This window comes from Salvelinus fontinalis, chromosome 9, assembly GCF_029448725.1.
Source record: "Salvelinus fontinalis isolate EN_2023a chromosome 9, ASM2944872v1, whole genome shotgun sequence".
Lineage (NCBI taxonomy): Eukaryota > Metazoa > Chordata > Actinopteri > Salmoniformes > Salmonidae > Salvelinus > Salvelinus fontinalis.
The window spans coordinates 41,094,959-41,117,853 of record NC_074673.1 but is presented as its reverse complement, the minus strand read 5'-3'; the positions used below and the strand labels follow the sequence as shown (position 1 = coordinate 41,117,853).

At 44.3% G+C, this 22,895-nt stretch overlaps 1 protein-coding gene across 1 annotated transcript; it reads left to right on the top strand.

The window, feature by feature from the left end:
- Positions 1-276: 276 nt before the first annotated feature.
- LOC129862610 (anoctamin-10-like) lies at positions 277-20,901 on the top strand. Its single transcript, XM_055934434.1, has 12 exons — positions 277-476; positions 828-1,001; positions 4,227-4,367; positions 5,105-5,224; positions 7,562-8,194; positions 8,441-8,496; positions 14,547-14,621; positions 14,859-15,023; positions 17,441-17,632; positions 17,874-18,011; positions 19,056-19,172; positions 19,280-20,901. Exons 1-12 carry the CDS (start codon positions 278-280, stop codon positions 19,286-19,288), a joined length of 2,019 nt encoding a protein of 672 aa, XP_055790409.1. The 5' UTR covers position 277; the 3' UTR covers positions 19,289-20,901.
- Positions 20,902-22,895: the final 1,994 nt, after the last annotated feature.

Here is a 22,895-nt window from a genome sequence, read left to right as displayed (position 1 = left end):
TTTATTGAATATTATATAAATCCTATAAATTAAAATTGCCAATTTAGGTGCAATCTATTAGCTTAATTTCTCAGATCAAATTATATTTCACCCAAATAATAATGTCTAACTACAGAAACCATTTTAGAACACTCAGACGGTGGGTGTCGAATCCTCTTTGTGGTGCCTTTTTGTTGTTGTTGTTGGAATGACCCATGTAAATGGGTGGATTACAGAGTGTGTAACAGATACAGTAAAACTCCTTGTCCTCCTCACACTGCCTCTCCACAGGGACGTGATGACGTCGCTGGGGGATAAAGGCTCTGTCCAGACACAGACCAAGGTCCTGTCCCAGGACTCATGGACGCAGGTCAGCTGTCCCTGCTGTGTGACTGAGCGGGTGGAGCCCCTGGTCCTCATCCAGCTGTCAGACAGCGTCCAGCCTGTCACCAAGAGGTGGCTCATCTCCCTGATTGAAGCTTCAAAGAGACATGGAGGTGAGAGGTCAGGTCGGATAGGGTCAGCAGCAGATCAGAGGCCTGACTGTTCTTCAGTCTGTGTTGCTTGTTTTGTTCCAGCCGAGTGCTATTAACACATCTGATTCAACTGATTCTGCTTGATGATTCGTTTATTAGTTGAGTCTCTAGTTTCAAAGTAGTCAGACACATCAGGTTAATCCTGATGAAATGTTGCACAAAACAACTGCAGGAGCAATCCATGTGTCTTAGTTTATTAGCTGAATTAAGTGTCAATAATTACTGGGCTGAAACAAAAGCATACAGTATACTAAGATCACTGCAGTAGAGGCAGGAGTACTGTAATTGACCCTCTCCTCCTCCCTGGACTAGGAGCAGCTTTGCTGGCCCACCCTGGAGAGGATGAGTGTGGAAATGTGATCGTGGTGTCTGCTCCTCGCTGCACCCTTCTCAGAGCCACGGAGGATCTGGGTCTGTGTAAGAAATACCGCAATGAAGAGATGGCTTCTTTCTCCTACCACGACAGAGACAACTTCACCAATGTCGGTAAGAATGTTGGTAATACTGGGGGAAGAGTAGAAGGATATTAAAGGTAATAGCAGTCACAAGTTGTAACAGATCTTCAGCACCCAATACACCTTCTGTAAGAATAGAATCAACAAAATACACATTCACTGTTGTAATAGTGTGGTAATATAGACAAAATTACATATTAAATGTAATATACAGTACCAGTCAAAAGTTTAGACACACCTACTCATTAAAGGTTTTTTATTTATTTGTACAATTTTCTACATTGTAGAATAATAGTGAAAACATCAAAACGAAAAAATAACACACATGGAGTCATGTAGTAACCAAAAAGAAGTGTTAAACTAATCAAAATATATTTTAGATTCTTCAAAGTAGCCACCCTTTGCCTTGATGACAGCTTCACTCTCTCTAAACCAGCTTCACGAGGAATGCTTTTCCAATAGCCTTGAAGGAGTTCCCACATATGCTGAGCACTTGTTGGCTGCTTTTCCTTCACTCTGCGGTCCGACTCATCCTAAACCATCTCAATTTGGTTGTGTTTTGGGTCATTGTCCTGTTGAAAACAAATGATAGTCCCACTAAGCGCAAACCTGATGGGATGGCGTATCGCTGCAGAATGCTTTCGTAGTCATGCTGGATAAGTGTGCCTAGAAATCGAAATAAATCACAGACAGTTCATTAAATTTTCCAGATTAACTGACCTTCATGTTTTAAAGTAATGATGGACTGTCGTTTCTCTTTGCTTATTTGAGCTGATCTTGCCATAATATGGACTTGGTCTTTTACCAAATAGGGCTATCTTCTGTATACCACCCCTACTTTGTCACAACACAATGATTGGCTCAAACGCATTAATAAGGAAACAAATTCCACAAATCAACCTTTAACAAGGCACACCTGTTAATTGAAATGCATTCCAGGTGACTACCTCATGAAGGTGGTTGAGAGAATCCCAAGAGTGTGCAAAGCTGTCATCAAGGCAAAGGGTGGCTACTTTGAAGAATCTCAAATATAAAATGTATTTAGATTTGTTTAACACTTTTTTGGTTACTACATGATTCCAAATGTGTTATTTCATAGGAATGGAGGCGACAGGTAGCGTAGTGTTGGGCCAGTAACCAAAGGGCTGCTGGATCTAATCCCTGAGCTGACAAGGTACTCTATTGTTCTGCCCTTGAACAAGGCAGTTAACCCACTGTTCCCCAGTAGGCCGTCATTGTAAATAAGAATTTGTTCTTAACTGACTTGCCTAGTTAGTCACCATCCCGGATCCGGGAGCACCCTCATCAGTAAAAAAGCTGACTAGCATAGCCTAGCATAGCGCCACAAGTAAATACTAGCATCTAAATATCATGAAATCACAAGTCCAAGACACCAGATGAAAGATACACATCTTGTGAATCTAGCCATCATTTCCGATTTTTTAAATGTTTTACAGCGAAAACACAATATGTATTTCAATTAGCTAACCACGATAGCATATCGCTGAGCTGTAGTCAATGAACCGCATATTTTCACAATTTTTTTACCGCATAGGTAGCTATCACAAATTCGACCAAATAAAGATATAAATAGTCACTAACCAAGAAACAGCTTCATCAGATGACAGTCTTATAACATATTTATTGTATAGCATATGTTTTGTTCGAAAAATGTGCATATTGCAGGTATAAATCATAGTTTTACATTGCAGCCACCATCAAAAATCTCACCAAAGCAGCTAGAATAACTACAGAGACCAACGTGAAATACCTAAATACTCATCAGAAAACATTTATGAAAAATACATGGTGTACAGCAAATGAAAGACAAACATCTTGTGAATCCAGCCAATATTTCAGATTTTTTAAGTGTTTTACAGCGAAAACACAATATAGCATTATATTAGCTTACTATAATAGCCTACCACACAACCGCATTCATTCAATGCAACGTTAGCGATAGCGAATAAACCAGCAAAAGATATAAATTTTTTCACTAACCTTCACAATCTTCATCAGATGACAGTCCTATAACATCATATTACACAATACATATATGGTTTGTTCGAAAATGTGCATATTTAGCGGCACAAATCGTGGTTTTACAATGTGAATACATAGTCAAAATGCAGAAATATTGTCCGGAGAAATCTTGGAGTGGCACCTAATCTAACCAAATAACTAATCATAAACTTTACTAAAAAATACATGTTGGACAGCAAATGAAAGATACACTAGTTCTTAATGCAACCGCTGTGTTAGATTTTTTAAAATAACTTTAGTACGACATACAGCTTACGTTATAGCGAGACAGCGCCCAAAATCAGGGCGAAAAATACGTCTAAACATTTGACAGAAATACGAAATAACATCATAAATGGTTCCTACTATTTGATGAGCTTCCATCAGAATCTTGTACAAGGTGTCCTTTGTCCAGAATAATTGTTGTTCGGTTGTAGAATGTCCTCTTCATCTGTCGAATTAGCAACCAAAGCTAGCCATGTGGCGCAGGAGTCTCCAACTCACCATAACGCAAGACAAAGAAAATGCCGAAAAATCGCAATAAACTGATATAAACTGATATAACTCGGTTTAAAATAACTACTTTATGATGTTTTAACACATATATCAAATAAAATCAGAGCCGGATATATCTAACGTCTATAACGAAAGCTTTTCAGAACGCAATCTAGAGGTCCTTCTCGCGCCATGCTGAACAATGAAAAGACTGGTCACGTCATTCCAAGAGGTCTTATTCGGCCTCAGATAAAGCTATACACCCCATTCCACCTCTCACTGCCTATTGACATCTAGTGGAAGGCGTATGCAGTGCATGTAGACCCATAGATTTCATGCAAATCAATAGAGCCCCCGATTTCAGATTTTTCAGTTCCTGACAGGAGGTTTGCTGCAAAATGAGTTCTGTTTTACTCACAGATATAATTCAAACGGTTTTAGAAACTAGCGAGTGTTTTCTATCCAATAGTAATAATAATATGTATGTTGTACGAGCAAGAATTGAGTACGAGGCAGTTTAATTTGGGAACGATTTTTTACAAAGTGAAAACAGCGCCCCCATATTGACAAAAGGTTTTAAAGTTTAAATAAAAAATCATAGTTTTGATGTCTTCACTATTTCTACAGTGTAGAAAATAGTAATAATAAAGTAAAACTTTTGAATGAGTAGGTGTGTCCAAACTTTTGCCTGGTATTGTATATGACAGTCTTGATTGACGCCTGTCCTCTGTGTTACCAGATGACATGCAGGAGTTCCTGACGCTAGCGGAGCGTCAGTACATAGTCAAGATTGAGCTGGACTCTCTACAGGCTCAGAAGAAGCAGAGAATCCCTGGAGTCCCAGAGGCTCTGGGGGTCCTGGAGGCCTGGGAGAACATCTGTGAGTCTTTAAGTGTGTGTGTGTGCGTGCGTGCGTGCGTGCGTGTCTGTCTGTTTGCTTGATATGTGAATAGAGTGATGTAAATGGGGATTCCTAGAACAAATAAGGACCAAGATTTGGGGGATTTTCCTTTGGAGAAAGTACTGTTTATATATATTTGACATTTGTATCTTTAAACATACTTGAGAAATAATTAATTGAAGTTAGAATATTTGGGGACTTACCCAGGCCTCCTTTAAGACTGTAATGGTGTGCTACAAGGTGCTACAAATCAAAAGTTGGTGTCATATGAAGCTTTACCGCTTGCTCTGTAATATGAGTAGTATTTTGATTTCAATAACACATTTCTTACATTAATTTATGAACATTGAATAATATAATTTGGCATATCTGTCAATATATTGCTTGTGCACATGTGTGCCATTTGCTTACCTCAGCATGTTCTGTCTCCAATGTCATGATCTTGCTTAGCTAAGCTGTTCTGCAGCAGAGCAGAGCACCACCTCTGGCTCATCATTTCAGTGCTCTCTCCGGTCCTCTCTCACTGCTCTGTGATCTGTATATTTGTCTGAGAACTACAACACACTGTCCCTTACGTATGCTGGATAGTGTTAACAATGTAATACAGCCAAGCTTCTGGCTATGTTACCCCCTGTTACCCGTCTGTATGTGTAATAATGGTAGAGGTATGGTACAGTTCCCTGATGTAGCCCTTCCGTCCTGTCTCTGTGCTGTAGGTCAGAGGCTGGTGAGGGCAGGAGTGATAAAGGACATCTTCCCTCTACATAACCAGCAGAGACTGAATGACGTCTGCAGAAGGTGGTACTCTAAGAAGCAGATATGGAGACAGCCTCTCGGTAAACAGCAACATACAGTAAACACACACAACAAAAAAGTGACATACTTTTTTTTAGAGTTAGCAGTCTAGCTAAGTGTTTTGATTTCCCACTTCCTCAGGTGCTGAAGAGTTCCAAAAGGGTTATTTGGCTGTCCCCATTGGGATCCATGTAGAACACTCTGGGAAAAGGGTTCTTTCTACATGGAACACAATAGGGTTCTTCCTGGAACCAAAAATGGTTATTCAAAGGGTTCTCCTATCGGGACAGAAGAAGAACCGTTTTAGGTTCTAGATAAAACCTTTTTTTCAAAGCGTGTATAGGCTCTAGGCCAATATGCACAAAGATGTCAACAAAATAAATCTCATAATTCTGCATCCTATTTTGACAGGTTGCACATCAAAATATCAATCATAGCATATCAAATCAAATCAAATGTTATTTGTCACATGCGCCGAATACAACAGTTGTCAACTTACAGTGACTTACTTACAAGCCCTTAACCAACAATACACTAAAGAAAAATAAGTCTTGAGCAAAAAAATAGATCAGCATAATATTTTAATTCAAATAACAAATAATTAAAGAGCAGCAGTATAGTCTGAGTAGCCATTTGATTAGCTGTTCAGGAGTCCTATGGCTTGGGGATATAAGCTGTTAAGAAGCCTTTTGGACCTAGACTCCGGCACTGCTTGCCATGCGGTAGCAGAGAGAACAGTCCATGACTAGGGTGGCTGGAGTCTTTGACAATTTTTAGGGCCTTCCTCTGACACCACCTGGTATAGAGGTCCTGAATTGCAGGAATCTTGGCCCCAGTGACGTACTGGGCCATACGCACTACCCTCTGTAGTGCCTTTGCGGTCAGAGAACGAGCAGTTGCCATACCAGGCAGTGATGCAACCAGTCAGGATGCTCTCGATGGTGCAGCTGTATAACTTTTTGAGGATCTGAGGACCCATGCAAAATCTTTTCAGTCTCCTGAGGGGGAATAGACATTGTCGTGCCCTCTTCACAACTGTCTTGGTGTGTTGGGACCATGATAGTTTGTTGGTGATGTGGACACCAAGGAACTTGAAGCTCTCAACTTGCTCCATTACAGCCCGGCCAATGAGAATGGGGGCGTGCTTGGTCCTCCTTTTCCTATAGTCCACAATCATCTCCTTGTCTTGATCACGTGTCTTGATCACGTTGAGGGAGAGGTTGTTATCCTGGCACCTCCTCCATATAGGCTGTCTCATCTTTGTTGTTGATCAAGCATACCACTGTTGTGTCGTCGGAAAACTTAATGATGGTGTTGGAGTCGTGCCTGGCCATGCAGTCATGAGTGAACAGGGAGTGCAGGAGGGGACTGAGCAAGCACCCCTGATGGGCCCCCGTGTTTAGGATCAGTGTGGCAGATGGGTTGTTACCCACCCTTACCACCTGGGGGCAACCCATCAGGAAGTCCAGGATCCAGTTGCAGAGGGAAGTGTTTAGTCCCAGGGTCCTTAACTAAGTGATGAGTTTTGAGGGCACTATCGTGTTGACCGCTGAGCTGTAGTCAATGAATAGCATTCTCACATAGGTGTTCCTTTTGTCCAGGTGGGAAAGGGCAGTATGGAGTGCAATAGAGATTGCATCAACTGTGGATCTGTTGGTGCGGTATGCAAATTGGAGAGGGTCTAAGGTTTCAGGGATAATGGTGTTGATGTGAGCCATGACCAGCCTTTCAAAGCAGTTCATGGCTACAGACGTGAGTGCTACGGGTTGGTAGTCATTTAGGCAGGTTACCTTAGTGTTCCTGGACACAGCGACTATGGTGGTCTGCTTGAAACATGTTGGTATTACAGGCTCAGTCAGGGACAGGGACAGTCAGCGTCAGGGACAGGTACACGTCTCTGTGTGTGGAGTATAGGTGGTCTAGAGTTTTTTCCCCCTCTGGTTGCACATGTAACATGCTGGTAGAAATTAGGTATAACGGATTAAAAGTCCCCGGCCACTAGGAGCGCCGCCTCTAGATGAGCGTTTTCCTGTTTGCTTATGGCTGTATACAGCTCATTGAGTATGGTCTTAGTCCCAGCATCGGTTTGTGGAAATCATGCATTTCCTGGATATGTTAGATGAAATAGCTTACTGTTTTAATCATCGGCTACCATCTCAGTTGTTTTACTTGGCACTGACAAAAAAAAATCCAGAGCCCTGCAGCTAATGTAAGTTAACTGTCCATTTATTTTTAGGGGTTTATCGTTGTATTTGTTGTTATCAAGCAAAATAGTTACATTTATCGCGATAGGACTTTTTGTCCATATCACCCAGCTCTGGCACCTCCACAAACATGTACTCCTTTGTCCTGCTAATGATCTCTCTCTTCCTGTAAAGATGCAATCCAGTCATACTTCGGAGGCACCATGGCGTTTTACTTCAGCTTTCTGCAATTCTACACCTGGGCCCTGGTTCCCCCTGCCTTCCTGGGCCTGGTCCTGACCTTTCTGCTGCCTGGAGGTGGTGGGGTGGTGAAGGAGCAGGCCGTGGAGGGGGTGATGGAGGAGGACGACGATGGCCCCTCGGTCAGTGGTCACATGGTACAGGCTGTATTCAGCATGCTGTGGTCCACGCTGTTCATCGAGTTCTGGAAGCGCCGGAGCTCCTCCCTCTCCCACCGCTGGGGCACACGGCACCTGACCGAGCGTTTCGCCGAGCCCCGCCCCGGCTTCCATGGCACCCTGGGGCTCAACCCTGTGACAGGCCGTCTGGAGCCCCTGTTCCCGGAGTGGCAGAGGCAGCTGCGTGTGGGCCTGGTGTCGTTGCCCCTAGTGGGGCTGTTCCTGGGACTGGTGGTGCTGGGGATGACAGGATTCTACCACGGAGAGGCCCTGGTACAGGGCTTCCATCAGGACAGCGGCTCCCTGTTCTCTGGAGCTCTGCTCTACCTGCCCTCCATAGCCCACACAGTCTACACCACCATATTAAAGAATGTGTACCACGCTGTGGCCATGCAACTCACCAAGTGGGGTGAGAGAGGGCAATGGGGAGGGAGATGAGTTAGATTGGGAAGAGACGATAGAAGGGGTTAGAGAAGAGGGAGAGAAAATAAGTGTGAGGTTGATGAATAATTGCAGTAGGGGTTAGAATGTTTGGGAACACAGAGCTAAATTCACCAAAGAGCAGATTCATAGAATAATAGAGAATGCAATTGGATGCAAGGTGTCACAGTTTGTGTGCGAGTCCACTGACAATCAGTCTGATTTTCCCTCATAGAAAACCACAGAGAGGAGTCCTCCTTCCAGAACCATCATATCACCAAAGTCCTCCTGGTCAGTCCCAGTCGTCCTCCCACATCTGCCAGTCTATTCTCCTCTTCCTCCCTCTCCTCTGGTCGCCCCTTTCTCTACTGTATATTCTTACTGAATATATACAGTGCCTACAGAAAGTATTCAGACTCCTTCACTTTTTCCACATTTTATTACGCTACAGCCTTATTCTAAAATGTATGAAATATTTTTTTCCCTCTTCAGTCTACACCCAATACCAATGACAAAGCAAAAACAGGTTTTTAGAATTTAAGAAACAGAAATATCACATTTACATAAGTATTCAGACCCTTTACTCAGTACTTTGTTGAAGCACCTTTGGCAGCGATTACAGCCTGGCGTCTTCTTGGGTACAACGCTACAAGCTTGGCAAACCTATATTTGGGGAGCTTCTCCCATTCTTTTCTACAGATCCTCTCAGACTCTGTCAGGTTGGATGGGGAGCGTCGCTGCTCAGCTATTTTCAGGTCACTCCAGAGATGTTCGATCGAGTTCAAGTCCAGGCCTTGGCTGGGCCACTCAAGGACATTCAGAGACTTGTCCTGAAACCACTCCTGCGTTGTCTTGGCTGTGTGCTTCGGGTCATTGTCCTGTTGGAATGTTAATCTTCACCCCAGTCTGAGGTCCTGAGAACTCTGGAGCAGGTTTTCATCAAGGATATCTCTGTACTTTGCTCTGTAAATTTTCCCTCGATCCTGACTAGTCTCCCAGTCCCTGCCGCTGAAAAACATCCTTTAGACATACTTTAGAACCGTAACCCCAATCAGAAGCTAGCCAGATAACTAGCTACTAGCTAGTAGTCAGTTAGCCACTGCTGCGGTCGTCACCCTTAACTCGAACACCAGCCAGCTTCAGCTCGGGCCAATACATGCCAGTCTGCAGGCGCGATATCAACCCAGAGAATATAGGACTGCTTTTTCTCTACCACATCACCGGATTCCTGACGCAAGCTCTGGACAATTACACCGGATCATCGTCGCTAGCTAGCTGCAACCAAGTGGCTACTACTGGCTAATACCTCTGTCCCGAAACAAGCACCAGTTAGCCTTGAGCTAGCCTCGAGCTAGGTCCATCTGCCGGCTAGCCGAAGAGGTCTACCAGCGAATTCTTGGGCTACAATACCTCTTTTGCCAATTGGACTGGACCCTTTATTGCCGACACGGAGCCCCGTCGATCCATCACGACTGGTCTGCCGACGTAATTGTCCGAGGTGGTTTCAACAGGCTTTTCCATTGCGACGTTTCTGAATACCCATCTGCTAATTTTTAGCTATCTTATCGGCTGCTATCTAAATAAATATACCGGACAATTTGTTTCTTTTTTTTCTTGGGTCACTATATCTATTTTGCCAATTGGATCGATCCCCTCTACCACACGGAACCCCACTAATCTACCGACGGAAACGAACGAGGTGAAAAATAATAATAATAATAATAATAAAATAAATAAATAAATAAAAACAGACCTCCATCCTATGTTATCTTGCTACCGATAGCCAGCTACCCGGCCAGCTGTCTGGATCGCCGTGAACCCAACCTACCTCTACTCACTGGACCCTTATGATCACTCGATTAAGCATGCCTCTCCTTAATGTAAATATGCCTTGTCCATTGCTGTTCTGGTTAGTGTTTATTGGCTTATTTCACTGTAGAGCCTCTAGCCCTGCTCACTATATATCCAACCTCTCAGTTCCACCACCCACATATGCGATGACATCACCTGGTTTCAATGATCTTTCTAGAGACAATATCTCTCTCATCATCACTCATTACCTAGGTTTACCTCCACTGTATTCACATCCTACCATACCTTTGTCTGTACATTATTCCTTGAAGCTATTTTATCGCCCCCAGAAACTTCCTTTTACTCTCTGTTCTAGACGTTCTAAACGACCAATTCTCATAGCTTTTAGCCGTACCCTTATCCTACTCCTCCTCTGTTCCTCTGGTGATGTAGAGGTGAATCCAGGCCCTGCAGTGCCTAGCTCCACTCCTATTCCCCAGGCGCTCTCTTTTGATTACTTCTGTAACCGTAATAGCCTTGGTTTCATGCATGTTAACATCAGAAGCCTCCTCCCTAAGTTTGTTTTGTTCACTGCTTTAGCACACTCTGCCAACCCAGATGTTTTAGCCGTGTCTGAATCCTGGCTTAGGAAGACTACCAAAAATTCTGACATTTTCATCCCTAACTACAAGATTTTCAGACAAGATAGAACGGCCAAAGGGGGCGGTGTTGCAATCTACTGCAAGGATTGCCTGCAGAGTTCTGTTTTACTATCCAGGTCTGTTCCGAAACAATTTGAACTCCTACTTTTAAAAATCCACCTCTCTAAAAACAAGTCTCTCACTGTTGCCGCCTGCTATAGACCACCCTCTGCCCCCAGCTGTGCTCTGGACACCATATGTGAACTGATTGCCCCCCATCTATCTTCAGAGCTTGTGCTGCTAGGCGACCTAAATTGGAACATGCTTAACACCCCAGCCATCCTACAATCTAAGCTTGATGCCCTCAATCTCACACAAATTATCAATGAACCTACCAGATATCACCCCAATTCCGTAAACACGGGTACCCTCATAGACATCATCCTAACCAACTTGCCCTCCAAATACACCTCTGCTGTTTTCAACCAAGATCTCAGCGATCACTGCCTCATTGCCTGTATCCGTAATGGGTCAGCGATCAAACGACCTCCACTCATCACTGTCAAACGCTCCCTGAAACACTTCAGCGAGCAGGCCTTTCTAATCGACCTGGCCGAGGTATCCTGGAAGGATATTGATCTCATCCCGTCAGTAGAGGATGCCTGGATATTTTTAAAAAATTCCTTCCTCACCATCTTGAATAAGCATGCCCCATTCAAGAAATTTAGAACCAGGAACAGATATAGCCCTTTGTTCTCTCCTGACCTGACTGCCCTTAACCAACAGAAAAACATCCTATGGCGTTCTGCATTAGCATCGAACAGCCCCCGTGATATGCATCTTTTCAGGGAATCTAGAAACCAGTATACACAGGCAGTTAGAAAAGCCAAGGCTAGCTTTTTCAAGCAGAAATTTGCTTCCTGCAACACAAACTCAAAAAAGTTCTGGGACACTGTAAAGTCCATGGAGAATAAGAACACCTCCTCCCAGCTTCCAACTGCACTGAAGATAGGAAATACTGTCACCACCGACAAATCCACTATAATTGAGAATTTCAATAAGCATTTTTCTACGGCTGGCCATGCTTTCCACCTGGCTACCCCTACCCCGGTCAACAGCACTGCCCTCCCCTCTGCTACTCGCCCAAGCCTTCCCCATTTCTCTTTCTCCCAAATACAGTCAGCTGTTCTGAAAGAGATGCAAAATCTGGACCCTTACAAATCAGCCGGGCTAGATAATCTGGACCCTTTCTTTCTAAAACTATCTGCTGAAATTGTTGCCACCCCTATTACCAGCCTTTTCAACCTCTCTTTCGTGTCGTCTGAGATTCCCAAAGATTGGAAAGCAGCTGCGGTTATCACCCTCTTCAAAGGGGGAGACACTCTAGACCCAAACTGCTACAGACCTATATCTATCCTACCCTGCCTTTCTAAGGTCTTCGAAAGCCAAGTCAACAAACAGATTACCGACCATCTCGAATCCCACCATACCTTCTCCGCTATGCAATCTGGTTTCAGAGCTGGTCATGGGTGCACCTCAGCCACGCTCAAGGTCATAAACGATATCTTAACCGCTATCGATAGGAAACAGTACTGTGCAGCCATATTCATTGACCTGGACAAGGCTTTTGACTCTGTCAATCACCACATCCTCATCGGCAGACTCGACAGCCTTGGTTTCTCTAATGATTGCCTCGCCTGGTTCACCAACTACTTCTCTGATCGAGTTCAGTGTGTCAAATCGGAGGGTCTGTTGTCCGGACCTCTGGCAGTCTCTATGGGGATGCCACAGGGTTCAATTCTTGGACCGACTCTCTTCTCTGTATACATCAATGATGTCGCTCTTGCTGCTGGTGGGTCTCTGATCCACCTCTACGCAGACGACACTATTCTGTATACTTCTGGCCCTTCTTTTGACACTGTGTTAACAACCCTCCAGGCGAGCTTCAATGCCATACAACTCTCCTTCCGTGGCCTCCAATTGCTCTTAAATACAAGTAAAACTAAATGCATGCTCTTCAACCGATCGCTGCCTGCACCTGCCCGCCTGTCCAACATCACTACTCTGGACGGCTCTGACTTAGAATATGTGGACAACTACAAATACCTAGGTGTCTGGTTAGACTGTAAACTCTCCTTCCAGACTCACATCAAGCATCTCCAATCCAAAGGTAAATCTAGAATCGGCTTCCTATTCCGCAACAAAGCATCCTTCACTCATGCTGCCAAACATACCCTTGTAAAACTGACCATCCTACCAATCCTCGACTTCGGTGATGTCATTTACAAAATAGCCTCCAAAACCCTACTCAATAAATTGGATGCAGTCTATCACAGTGCCATCCGTTTTGTCACCAACGCCCCATATACTACCCACCACTGCGACCTATACGCTCTCGTTGGCTGGCCCTCGCTTCACACTCGTCGCCAAACCCACTGGCTCCAGGTCATCTACAAGACCCTGCTAGGTAAAGTCCCCCCTTATCTCAGCTCGCTGGTCACCACAGCAACGCCCACCCGTAGCACGCGCTCCAGCAGGTACATCTCTCTGGTCACCCCCAAAACCAATTCTTCCTTTGGCCGCCTCTCCTTCCAGTTCTCTGCTGCCAATGACTGGAACGAACTACAAAAATCTCTGAAACTGGAAACACTTATCTCCCTCACTAGCTTTAAGCACCAGCTTTCAGAGCAGCTCATAGATTACTGCATCTGTACATAGCCCATCTATAATTTAGCCCAAACAACTACCTCTTTACCTACTGTATTTATTTATTTTGCTCCTTTGCACCCCATTATTTCTATCTCTACTTTGCACCTTCTTCCACTGCAAACCAACCATTCCAGTGTTTATTTTTTATTTTTTACTTGCTATATTGTATTTACTTCGCCACCATGGCCTTTTTATATTTTTATTTATTTATATATATATTTTGTTTGCCTTCACCTCCCTTATCTCACCTCACTTGCTCATATTGTATATAGACTTATTTTTCACTGTATTATTGACTGTATGTTTGTTTTACTCCATGTGTAACTATGTGTTGTTGTATGTGTCGAACTGCTTTGCTTTATCTTGGCCAGGTCGCAATTGTAAATGAGAACGTGTTCTCAATTTGCCTACCTGGTTAAATAAAGGTGAAATAAATGTAAAAAAAAAAAAATGGTGCTGCATGATGCTGCCACCACGCTTCACTGTAGGGATGGTGTCAGGTTTCCTCCAGCCGTGATGCTTGGCATTCAGGAAAAATAGTTCAATCTTGGTTTCATCAAGTTGTAGAAACATCTCACGGATGATCAATGGAAACAGGATGCACCTGATCACAATTTCGAGTCTCATAGCAAAGGGTAATAGCAAAATTAATTGTATTTTTTATTTGTATTACATTTGCAAAAATTTAAAAAAAAAAATGTTTTTGCTTTGTCATTATGAGGTATTGTGTGTAGATTGATGAGGATATTTTTTATGTAATCCATTTTAGAATAAGGCTGTAAAGTAACAAAATATGGAAAAAGTCAAGGGATCTGAATACTTTCCGAAAGGCACTAAATGTATTCTGATACAGGTAGGTGTACACTCGCATAACACAGTTTCTGTGGAACCCTGCAAGGTCTGTGTTGCAGGTTGCAAGGATTTAAACTGCTGGCTGGTGGCAATAATGTAATTGCTTGTTTAGTAATTAAAGTCGGAAATTCAAACATTGCAGATTGTACAACAGCATACTAATCAACAACCAATTGATTAAAAATAAAAATACTACTGTGCTGTATAGCCTTACTGAACCTGCATGACATGAGCTGTCCTTGCGCTCTCTCCCAGCATGGATAGAAAGTTGATGTGAATAAAACTAGTCTATTAATGCCAAATAATACTGTCAAATAATATGCCAACATCTCCCTTTCTCATTTTCAGTTTACTTTCTTCAACAACTTTGCTGTGCTCTTCCACATTGCCTTTTACAAACAGGACCTACCACTGCTACGCAAGGTAAGAGATTTCAGCTGGGCAGCACTGTTTGTCTATGGCCGGAGGAAAAGTTATACAATGTGGAAATACCTCATTTTAAAGGGTAGATCTAAAATATATGTTTTCTTGCACTCTGCAACAGAACAGATCATGTTCTCTCTGTGCACTGTGTGTAGTAATTGATCCCAGACAGTGTGTGTGTATGTGTGTATACAGAATGCAACTATTTATGTTTGTTTTATCGAATTGTGCACACAGAAGCTTGCCTCTCTGCTAATTTTGAACCAGCTGGTGAACCAGTGTACAGAGGTGGTGGTGCCGTTTATAGTCAACCATTTCCTTAGTGCTGCCCATAAGAAAGAGCAGGAGGACGACCTAGAGGTGGACAAACTCAGAGCCCAGAGAAGCCTTCCCCCTTTTCCAGTAAGTGTTTGCTTTGTTTTTCTCTATTTCTCTTCATTGTGCTCTTATCTGCCTTGGTGTCTTTGCATCTGTGCCTTAGGGGGTAGAATCAGGGTTGGGTGTATTTGTGTAACGGTTCTCATATGCTTGGCCAACAAAGGACACAATGCTGTTTACATTTTTAACAACATGACTACAGAGGAGCACTCATCTCATTAACTCCGTCTGATGGCCATACACGTGTACAGTAACATAACAATGTTCCCTAACAGTTTGGAAGCACGTACCTGCAGACACACACACTTTAGAGCAACTGCAAATCCGTCATGAAATCTGAGTGACATGAAATAAAAATACATTTACTCTTCACAGGGTGACTAACCTCATTAGCAAGGAAAGTACAGGACAGACGCTAGCTAACCTTTAGCGTACAGCAACGTGCTAACTTTGTAAAATGTCAATAAAATTGTAAATACAGGACACAACTGTAACACTATCACATAACATAGGGATTATAAAACAGTATCGTTTTCAGCATAACAGACATTAGATATCATGTTATAAGTGAAAACACTGGGTGCAGCATGGATCACGATACATACCTCCATCAAAGTTTGGCAACTCTTTGGTTGGATCCTGCGTGATCATAGGCACATACAGTGGGGAGAACAAGTATTTGACACACTGCCGATTTTGCAGGTTTTCCTACTTACAAAGCATGTAGAGGTCTGTAATGTTTTATCATAGGTACACTTCAACTGTGAGAGACGGAATCTAAAACAAAAATCCAGAAAATCACATTATATGATTTCTAAGTAATTAATTTGCATTTTATTGCATGACATAAGTATTTGATCACCTACCAACCAGTAAGAATTCCGGCTCTCACAGACCTGTTAGTTTTTCTTTAAGAAGCCCTTCTGTTCTCCACTCATTACCTGTATTAACTGCACCTGTTTGAACTCGTTACCTGTATAAAAGACACCTGTCCACACACTCAATCAAACAGACTCCAACCTCTCCACAATGGCCAAGACCAGAGAGCTGTGTAAGGACATCAGGGATAAAATTGTAGACCTGCACAAGGCTGGGATGGGCTACAGGACAATATGCAAGCAGCTTGGTGAGAAGGCAACAACTGTTGGCGCAATTATTAGAAAATGGAAGAAGTTGAAGATGATGGTCAATCACCCTCGGTCTGGGGCTCCATGCAAGATCTCACCTCGTGGGGCATCAATGATCATGAGGAAGGTGAGGGATCAGCCCAGAACTACACGGCAGGACCTGGTCAATGACCTGAAGAGAGCTGGGACCACAGTCTCAAAGAAAAACATTAGTAACACACAACGCCGTCAGGGATTAAAATCCTGCAGCGCACGCAAAGTCCCCCTGCTCGAGCCAGCGCATGTCCAGGCCCGTCTGAAGTTTGCCAATGACCATCTGGATGATCCAGAGGAGGAATGGGAGAAGGTCATGTGGTCTGATGAGACTAAACTCCACTCGCCGTGTTTGGAGGAAGAAGAAGGATGAGTACAACCCCAAGAACACCATCCCAACCGTGAAGCATGGAGGTGGAAACATCATTCTTTGGGGATGCTTTTCTGCAAAGGGGACAGGACGACTGCACTGTATTGAGGGGAGGATGGATGGGGCCATGTATCACGAGATCTTGGCCAACAACCTCCTTCCCTCAGTAAGAGCATTGAAGATGGGTCGTGGCTGGGTCTTCCAGCATGACAACGACCCGAAACACACAGCCAGGGCAACTAAGGAGTGACTCCGTAAGAAGCATCTCAAGGTCCTGGAGTGGCCTAGCCAGTCTCCAGACCTGAACCCAATAGAAAATCTTTGGAGGGAGCTTAAAGTCCGTATTGCCCAGCGACAGCCCCGAAACCTGAACGATCTGGAGAAGGTCTGTATGGAGGAGTGGGCCAAAATCCCTGCTGCAGTGTGTGCAAACCTGGTCAAGAACTACAGGAAACGTATGATCTCTGCAATTGCAAACAAAGGTTTCTGTACCAAATATTAAGTTATGCTTTTCTGATGTATCAAATACTTACGTCATGCAATAAAATGCAAAGTAATTACTTAAAAATCATACAATGTGATTTTCTGGATTTTAGATTCCGTCTCTCACAGTTGAAGTGTACCTATGATAAAAATTACAGACCTCTACATGCTTTGTAAGTAGGAAAACCTACAAAATCGGCAGTGTATCAAATACTTCTTCTCCCCAATGTATATACACAGAGATGCAGTTGCACAAATAATACGGCAGGTGGCTCCACAACTACACATACATACACATAACACTAGCTGCTTAATTATGGCAAAACTCATACAACCAAGGATGTCTATTTCAACCCTGTAACATTTGCATGTCGTATGTTAGGGGTCTCTTTGTTTTGGTGATTATTGCGTCTGTGGCTACGTTTCAGGGCCTGTTTGCAGAGTACATTGAGTTGCTGGTGAAGTTTGGATATTTGAGTCTGTTCTCCTGTGTGTACCCGCTCACCGCCGTCCTCCTGCTTCTCAACAATGTCACAGAGATCCCAGGGGATGCCTACAAGATTTGTAAACTGTTCCGCAAGCCATTCTCTGCCCCAGTGTCCAATATGGGGGTGTGGCAGGTCAGGAGGGTTTTGGGCGAGGGAATGTGAGAATTTGAACAAGCAGAGAGGGCATTTTTAATGCAGACAGAAATTAGCTATGCAGATAAATCTGGTAAATTAATAAATGTGAGCAACGTGTAGTGGTTAATGTTATTTCCTAATCAGTGCCCATCTATGTCCCTGTGTACATTTGCATGTATTTGCTCCTGTCCTTGTATGTCCCTGTAACCATATTATTGTATGCCTGTGTATGTTTCAGACAGCGTTTGAGGTTCTGGGCTTTGTCTCAGTCATGTCTAACTGCTGGCTGCTGCTGCTGTCCCCTCGCGTCCAGGAGTTCTGTCTGGAGGGAGGGATCAGCGGAAAGAACATCATACTCGTCGCCATCCTGGTGGAGGTACAGTATGAGGGAGGGGAGTTAGGTTTGGGGAGCCTTCCTGGTGGAGGTACAGTATGAGGGAGGGGAGTTAGGTTTGGGAAGCCTTCCTGGTGGAGGTACAGTATGAGGGAGGGGAGTTAGGTTTGGGGAGCATTCCTGGTGGAGGTACAGTATGAGGGAGGGGAGTAAGGTTTGGGGAGCCTTCCTGGTGGAGGTACAGTATGAGGGAGGGGAGTTAGGTTTGGGAAGCCTTCCTGGTGGAGGTACAGTATGAGGGAGGGAAGTTAGGTTGGGGGAGCCTTCCTGGTGGAGGTACAGTATGAGGGAGGGGAGTTAGGTTTGGGGAGCCTTTCTGGTGGAGGTACAGTATGAGGGAGGGGAGTAAGGTTTGGGGAGCCTTCCTGGTGGAGGTACAGTATGAGGGAGGGGTTAGGTTTGGGGAGCCTTCCTGGTGGAGGTACAGTATGAGGGAGGGGAGTAAAGTTTGGGGAGCCTTCCTGGTGGAGGTACAGTATGAGGGAGGGGTTAGGTTTGGGGAGCCTTCCTGGTGGAGGTACAGTATGAGGGAGGGGAGTTAGGTTTGGGGAGCCTTCCTGGTGGAGGTACAGTATGAGGGAGGGGTTAGGTTTGGGGAGCCTTCCTGGTGGAGGTACAGTATGAGGGAGGGGAGTTAGGTTTGGGGAGCCTTCCTGGTGGAGGTACAGTATGAGGGAGGGGAGTAAGGTTTGGGGAGCCTTCCTGGTGGAGGTACAGTATGAGGGAGGGGAGTAAGGTTTGGGGAGCCTTCCTGGTGGAGGTACAGTATGAGGGAGGGGAGTTAGGTTTGGGGAGCCTTCCTGGTGGAGGTACAGTATGAGGGAGGGGAGTTAGGTTTGGGGAGCCTTCCTGGTGGAGGTACAGTATGAGGGAGGGGAGTTAGGTTTGGGGAGGCTTCCTGGTGGAGGTACAGTATCTTGTTCATAACAGTACAGTATATGGTTTATAGCAGTTGTCTTATTCACAGAATGTTACAGTATCATTATCTGCCCAACTGACATAGATGTATGTGTGTTTGTTTGTCAGCATGTCCTGATTCTGGTCAAGATGATTCTAGCCTTTATGATACCAGCAGAGCCTGACTGGGTCAGAATCAAGAGGGAACAAATCGAGTTTAACTCTATGCAAGCTCTAGGGCAGCAGGTAAGGATGATCTAATCAAGAATAATCACTAATAATATAGAAAATCCCTGCCAGTTACTGGAACAACCTGGCATCTGACAATCAAACATGTCCTTTTGATCCTACAGAAGCTATGAAGCCCCTGTGGGAGAGTGAGTGTCCTGTTGCCCTTCAAGTGGTGGTCTGGACTAGGGGGCTCATTAGAATTAGCTGCCATAACGAGGACGGACAGAAGGATATAAAGACACATCTGTTTGGCCTGTGAACTTAAACCCTGGAGCCAGCCAGTCTGAGAAGCTCTCTCAGTTTCTCCCTCTGAAGGACTGCCTCTCCAGGCATAAATACAGTTCAGAAAGGAAACACCAGGTATTCGTTTAACCATTTATTAGAGAATAGGAACAGTACAATAGGTCTTGGCAATAGGCTCTGCTCCTTCAGGGTAGCTCACTGTCAGAGCAAAGCGTAAACATATAATAACTACAGGCAGTGAGCAAGGTTTACTATACCAATCCACCTGCAGGAAGGAAAACAGAACCAAATAGGTGGAGGTTGGGGTGGTGGAGGTTGTGGTGGTGGTGGGTAGCAAGAAAAACAAATGCATACTAGCAGGTGCAGCAAGCGGCGGCAGGGGATGTGTGAGCAGAACCTGGTCAGCTTAAATAGACCGCCATATTAAGGTAGGAAGTGTTGTTAGCATCTGGTTGTTGCAGTCTCAGCTGATGCAGAAACTCAGGTTTTCTTTCTGAACCTGCTTTGCTTTATAAGTCTCTCATTTCATGGAAGATATAAGAGGCGGGGGTCTGGGACTGAAGGCAAACCAAATGAAGAGCTAGAAGCGTTGTTAATTGTGTTAATGCAGTATTGCATCTTCAGCTTAGGGTGTCTGAGATATCTAAAATACTGGGTAGCTTTGGACTTTGAGTGTGGCACATACTATGCAAGTATCTAATTTGCTCTAATCACACAAGTGCTGTATCATTAAAAAATATATTCTCCATAGTGGTTTACGTACTTTCACCTCATGAGTGTTACATTGTACGCTTCAGACACAATATAAACCTACTAAGATCAAATGATACATTTTACTGGAATATTTTACAATGTTAAAACAATGATTAATGATGATCTTGATGTTGGAATATATATTATATTCATATTGTAGCAGGCTCAAGGGTGTGGGGTAGCACAACTAGAATTCAAATGGGGAGTTTATTAGTGATTTTTGTACACTGGGGAAAGGGGGGGGGATTCACAAACTACACTGCTCAAAAAAATAAAGGGAACACTTAAACAACACAATGTAACTCCAAGTCAATCACACTTCTGTGAAATCAAACTGTCCACTTAGGAAGCAACACTGATTGACAATACATTTCACATGCTGTTGTGCAAATGGAATAGACAAAAGGTGGAAATTATAGGCAATTAGCAAGACACCCCCAATAAAGGAGTGATTCTGCAGGTGGTGACCACAGACCACTTCTCAGTTCCTATGCTTCCTGGCTGATGTTTTGGTCACTTTTGAATGCTGCCGGTGCTCTCACTCTAGTGGTAGCATGAGACGGAGTCTACAACCCACACAAGTGGCTCAGGTAGTGCAGTTCATCCAGGATGGCACATCAATGCGAGCTGTGGCAAGAAGGTTTGCTGTGTCTGTCAGCGTAGTGTCCAGAGCATGGAGGCGCTACCAGGAGACAGGCCAGTACATCAGGAGACGTGGAGGAGGCCGTAGGAGGGCAACAACCCAGCAGCAAGATCGCTACCTCCGCCTTTGTGCAATGAGGAGCACTGCCAGAGCCCTGTAAAATGACCTCCAGATCGTAGAATATGCATATAATTTACAGATTAGGATAGAAAACACTTCAAAGTTTCCAAAACTGTCAAAATATTGTCTGTGAGTATAACAAAACTGATTCTGCAGGCAAAAACCTGAGAAAATCTAACCCGGAAGTGATTATTTATTTTTATTTTTTTAATCTGTGTTTCCTGGCCCATTTTTCTTCAATTTAAAGGGGTATCAACCGGATTCCATTTCCAATGGCTTCCTCAGGCTGTGACCAGGCTTTAGACATAGTTTCAGGCTTTTATTTTGAAAAATTAGCGAGATTTTTCAAAAGTAGTCTGGTGTCCTCTGAAAAGTTCCTGCGCCGAGTGGGGTAGCTCTCCATTTTCCTTTTCTCTCTTATTGAATAGGTTACGGTCCGAAGAACATTTGTTGTGTAACTGGGAGTCTCGTGAGTGCAAACATCCAAAGATGATCAAAGGTAAGCGATTAATTTTATTGCTTTTCTGACTTTCGTGACCATGCTAATTTGGGGCTAGCTGTTCTAGCATTGATTGATACACTCACAAAAGCTTGGATTTCTTTCTCTGTAAAGCATATTTTCAAAATCTGACACGATAGGTGGATTAACAACAAGCTAAGCTGTGTTTTGGTATATTTCACTTGTGATTGCATGATTATAAATATATTTATATAAATGTATATATATATATTTTTTTTTAAACATTTTTACCCCCTTTTCTCCCCAATTTTCGCGGTATCCAATCGCTAGTAATTACTATCTTGTCTCATCGCTACAACTCCCGTACGGGCTCGGGAGAGACGAAGGTCGAAAGCCATGCGTCCTCCGAGGCACAACCCAACCAAGCCGCACTGCTTCTTTAACACAGCGCGCCTCCAACCCGGAAGCCAGCCGCACCAATGTGTCGGAGGAAACACCGTGCACCTGGCCCCCTTGGTTAGCGCGCACTGCGCCCAGCCCGCCACAGGAGTCGCTGGAGCGCGATGAGACAAGGAAATCCCTACCGGCCAAACCCTCCCTAACCCGGACGACGCTAGCCCAATTGTGCGTCGCCCCACGGACCTCCCGGTCGCGGCCGGCTGCGACAGAGCCTGGGGGCGAACCCAGAGACTCTGGTGGCGCAGTTAGCACTGCGATGCAGTGCCCTAGACCACTGCGCCACCCGGGAGGCCCATAAATAGTTTTAGTAATAATTTGCACCCAGCAATTCAGCGGTTGTTTAGGAAAATGATCTGTAGCGCAGAGCAGTTAAAGAGCAAAAACCAAGCCATGAGGTCGAAGGAATTGTCCGTAGAGCTAAGAGACAGAATTGTGTCGAGGCACAAACCTGGGAAAGGAACAAAAAACTTTCTGCAGCATTGAAGATCCCCAAGAACACAGTGGCCTTCATCATTCTTAAATGGAAGAAGTTTGAAACCACCAAGACTCTTCCTAGAGCTGGCTGCCCAGGCAAACTGAGCAAATGGGGGAGTGGGTCCTTGGTCAGGGAGGTGACCATGAACCCAATGGTCACTCTGACAGAACTCCAGAATTCCTCTGTGGAGATGGGAGAACCTTGCAGAAGGACAACCATCTCTGCAGCCCTCCACCAACCAGACGGAAAACACTCCTCAGTAAAAGGCACTTGACAGCCCGTTTGGACTTTGCCAAAAAGCACCTAAAGACTCTCAGACCATGAGAAGCAATATTCTCTGGTCTGATGAAACCAATATTGAACCCTTTGGCCTGAATGCCAAGCGTCACGGCTGGATGAAACCTGGCACCATCCCTACGGTGAAGCATGGTGGTGGCAGCATCATGCTGTGGGGATGTTTTTCAGCGACAGGGACTGGGGGACTACTCAGGATCTAGGGAACAATTAACAGATCAAAGAACAGAGAGATCCTTGATGAAAACCTGCTCCAGAGTGCTCAGGACCTCAGACAGGGGCGAAGGTTTA

Bases quoted from the DNA above. Each gene is read 5' to 3' on its own strand.
- LOC129862610 (XM_055934434.1), top strand. From the start codon at position 278: ATGACGTCGCTGGGGGATAAAGGCTCTGTCCAGACACAGACCAAGGTC. The intron at 8,195-8,440 runs GTGAGAGAGGGC...TTTCCCTCATAG, and splicing joins CATGCAACTCACCAAGTGGG to AAAACCACAGAGAGGAGTCC. The intron at 14,622-14,858 runs GTAAGAGATTTC...TTGTGCACACAG, and splicing joins ACCTACCACTGCTACGCAAG to AAGCTTGCCTCTCTGCTAAT.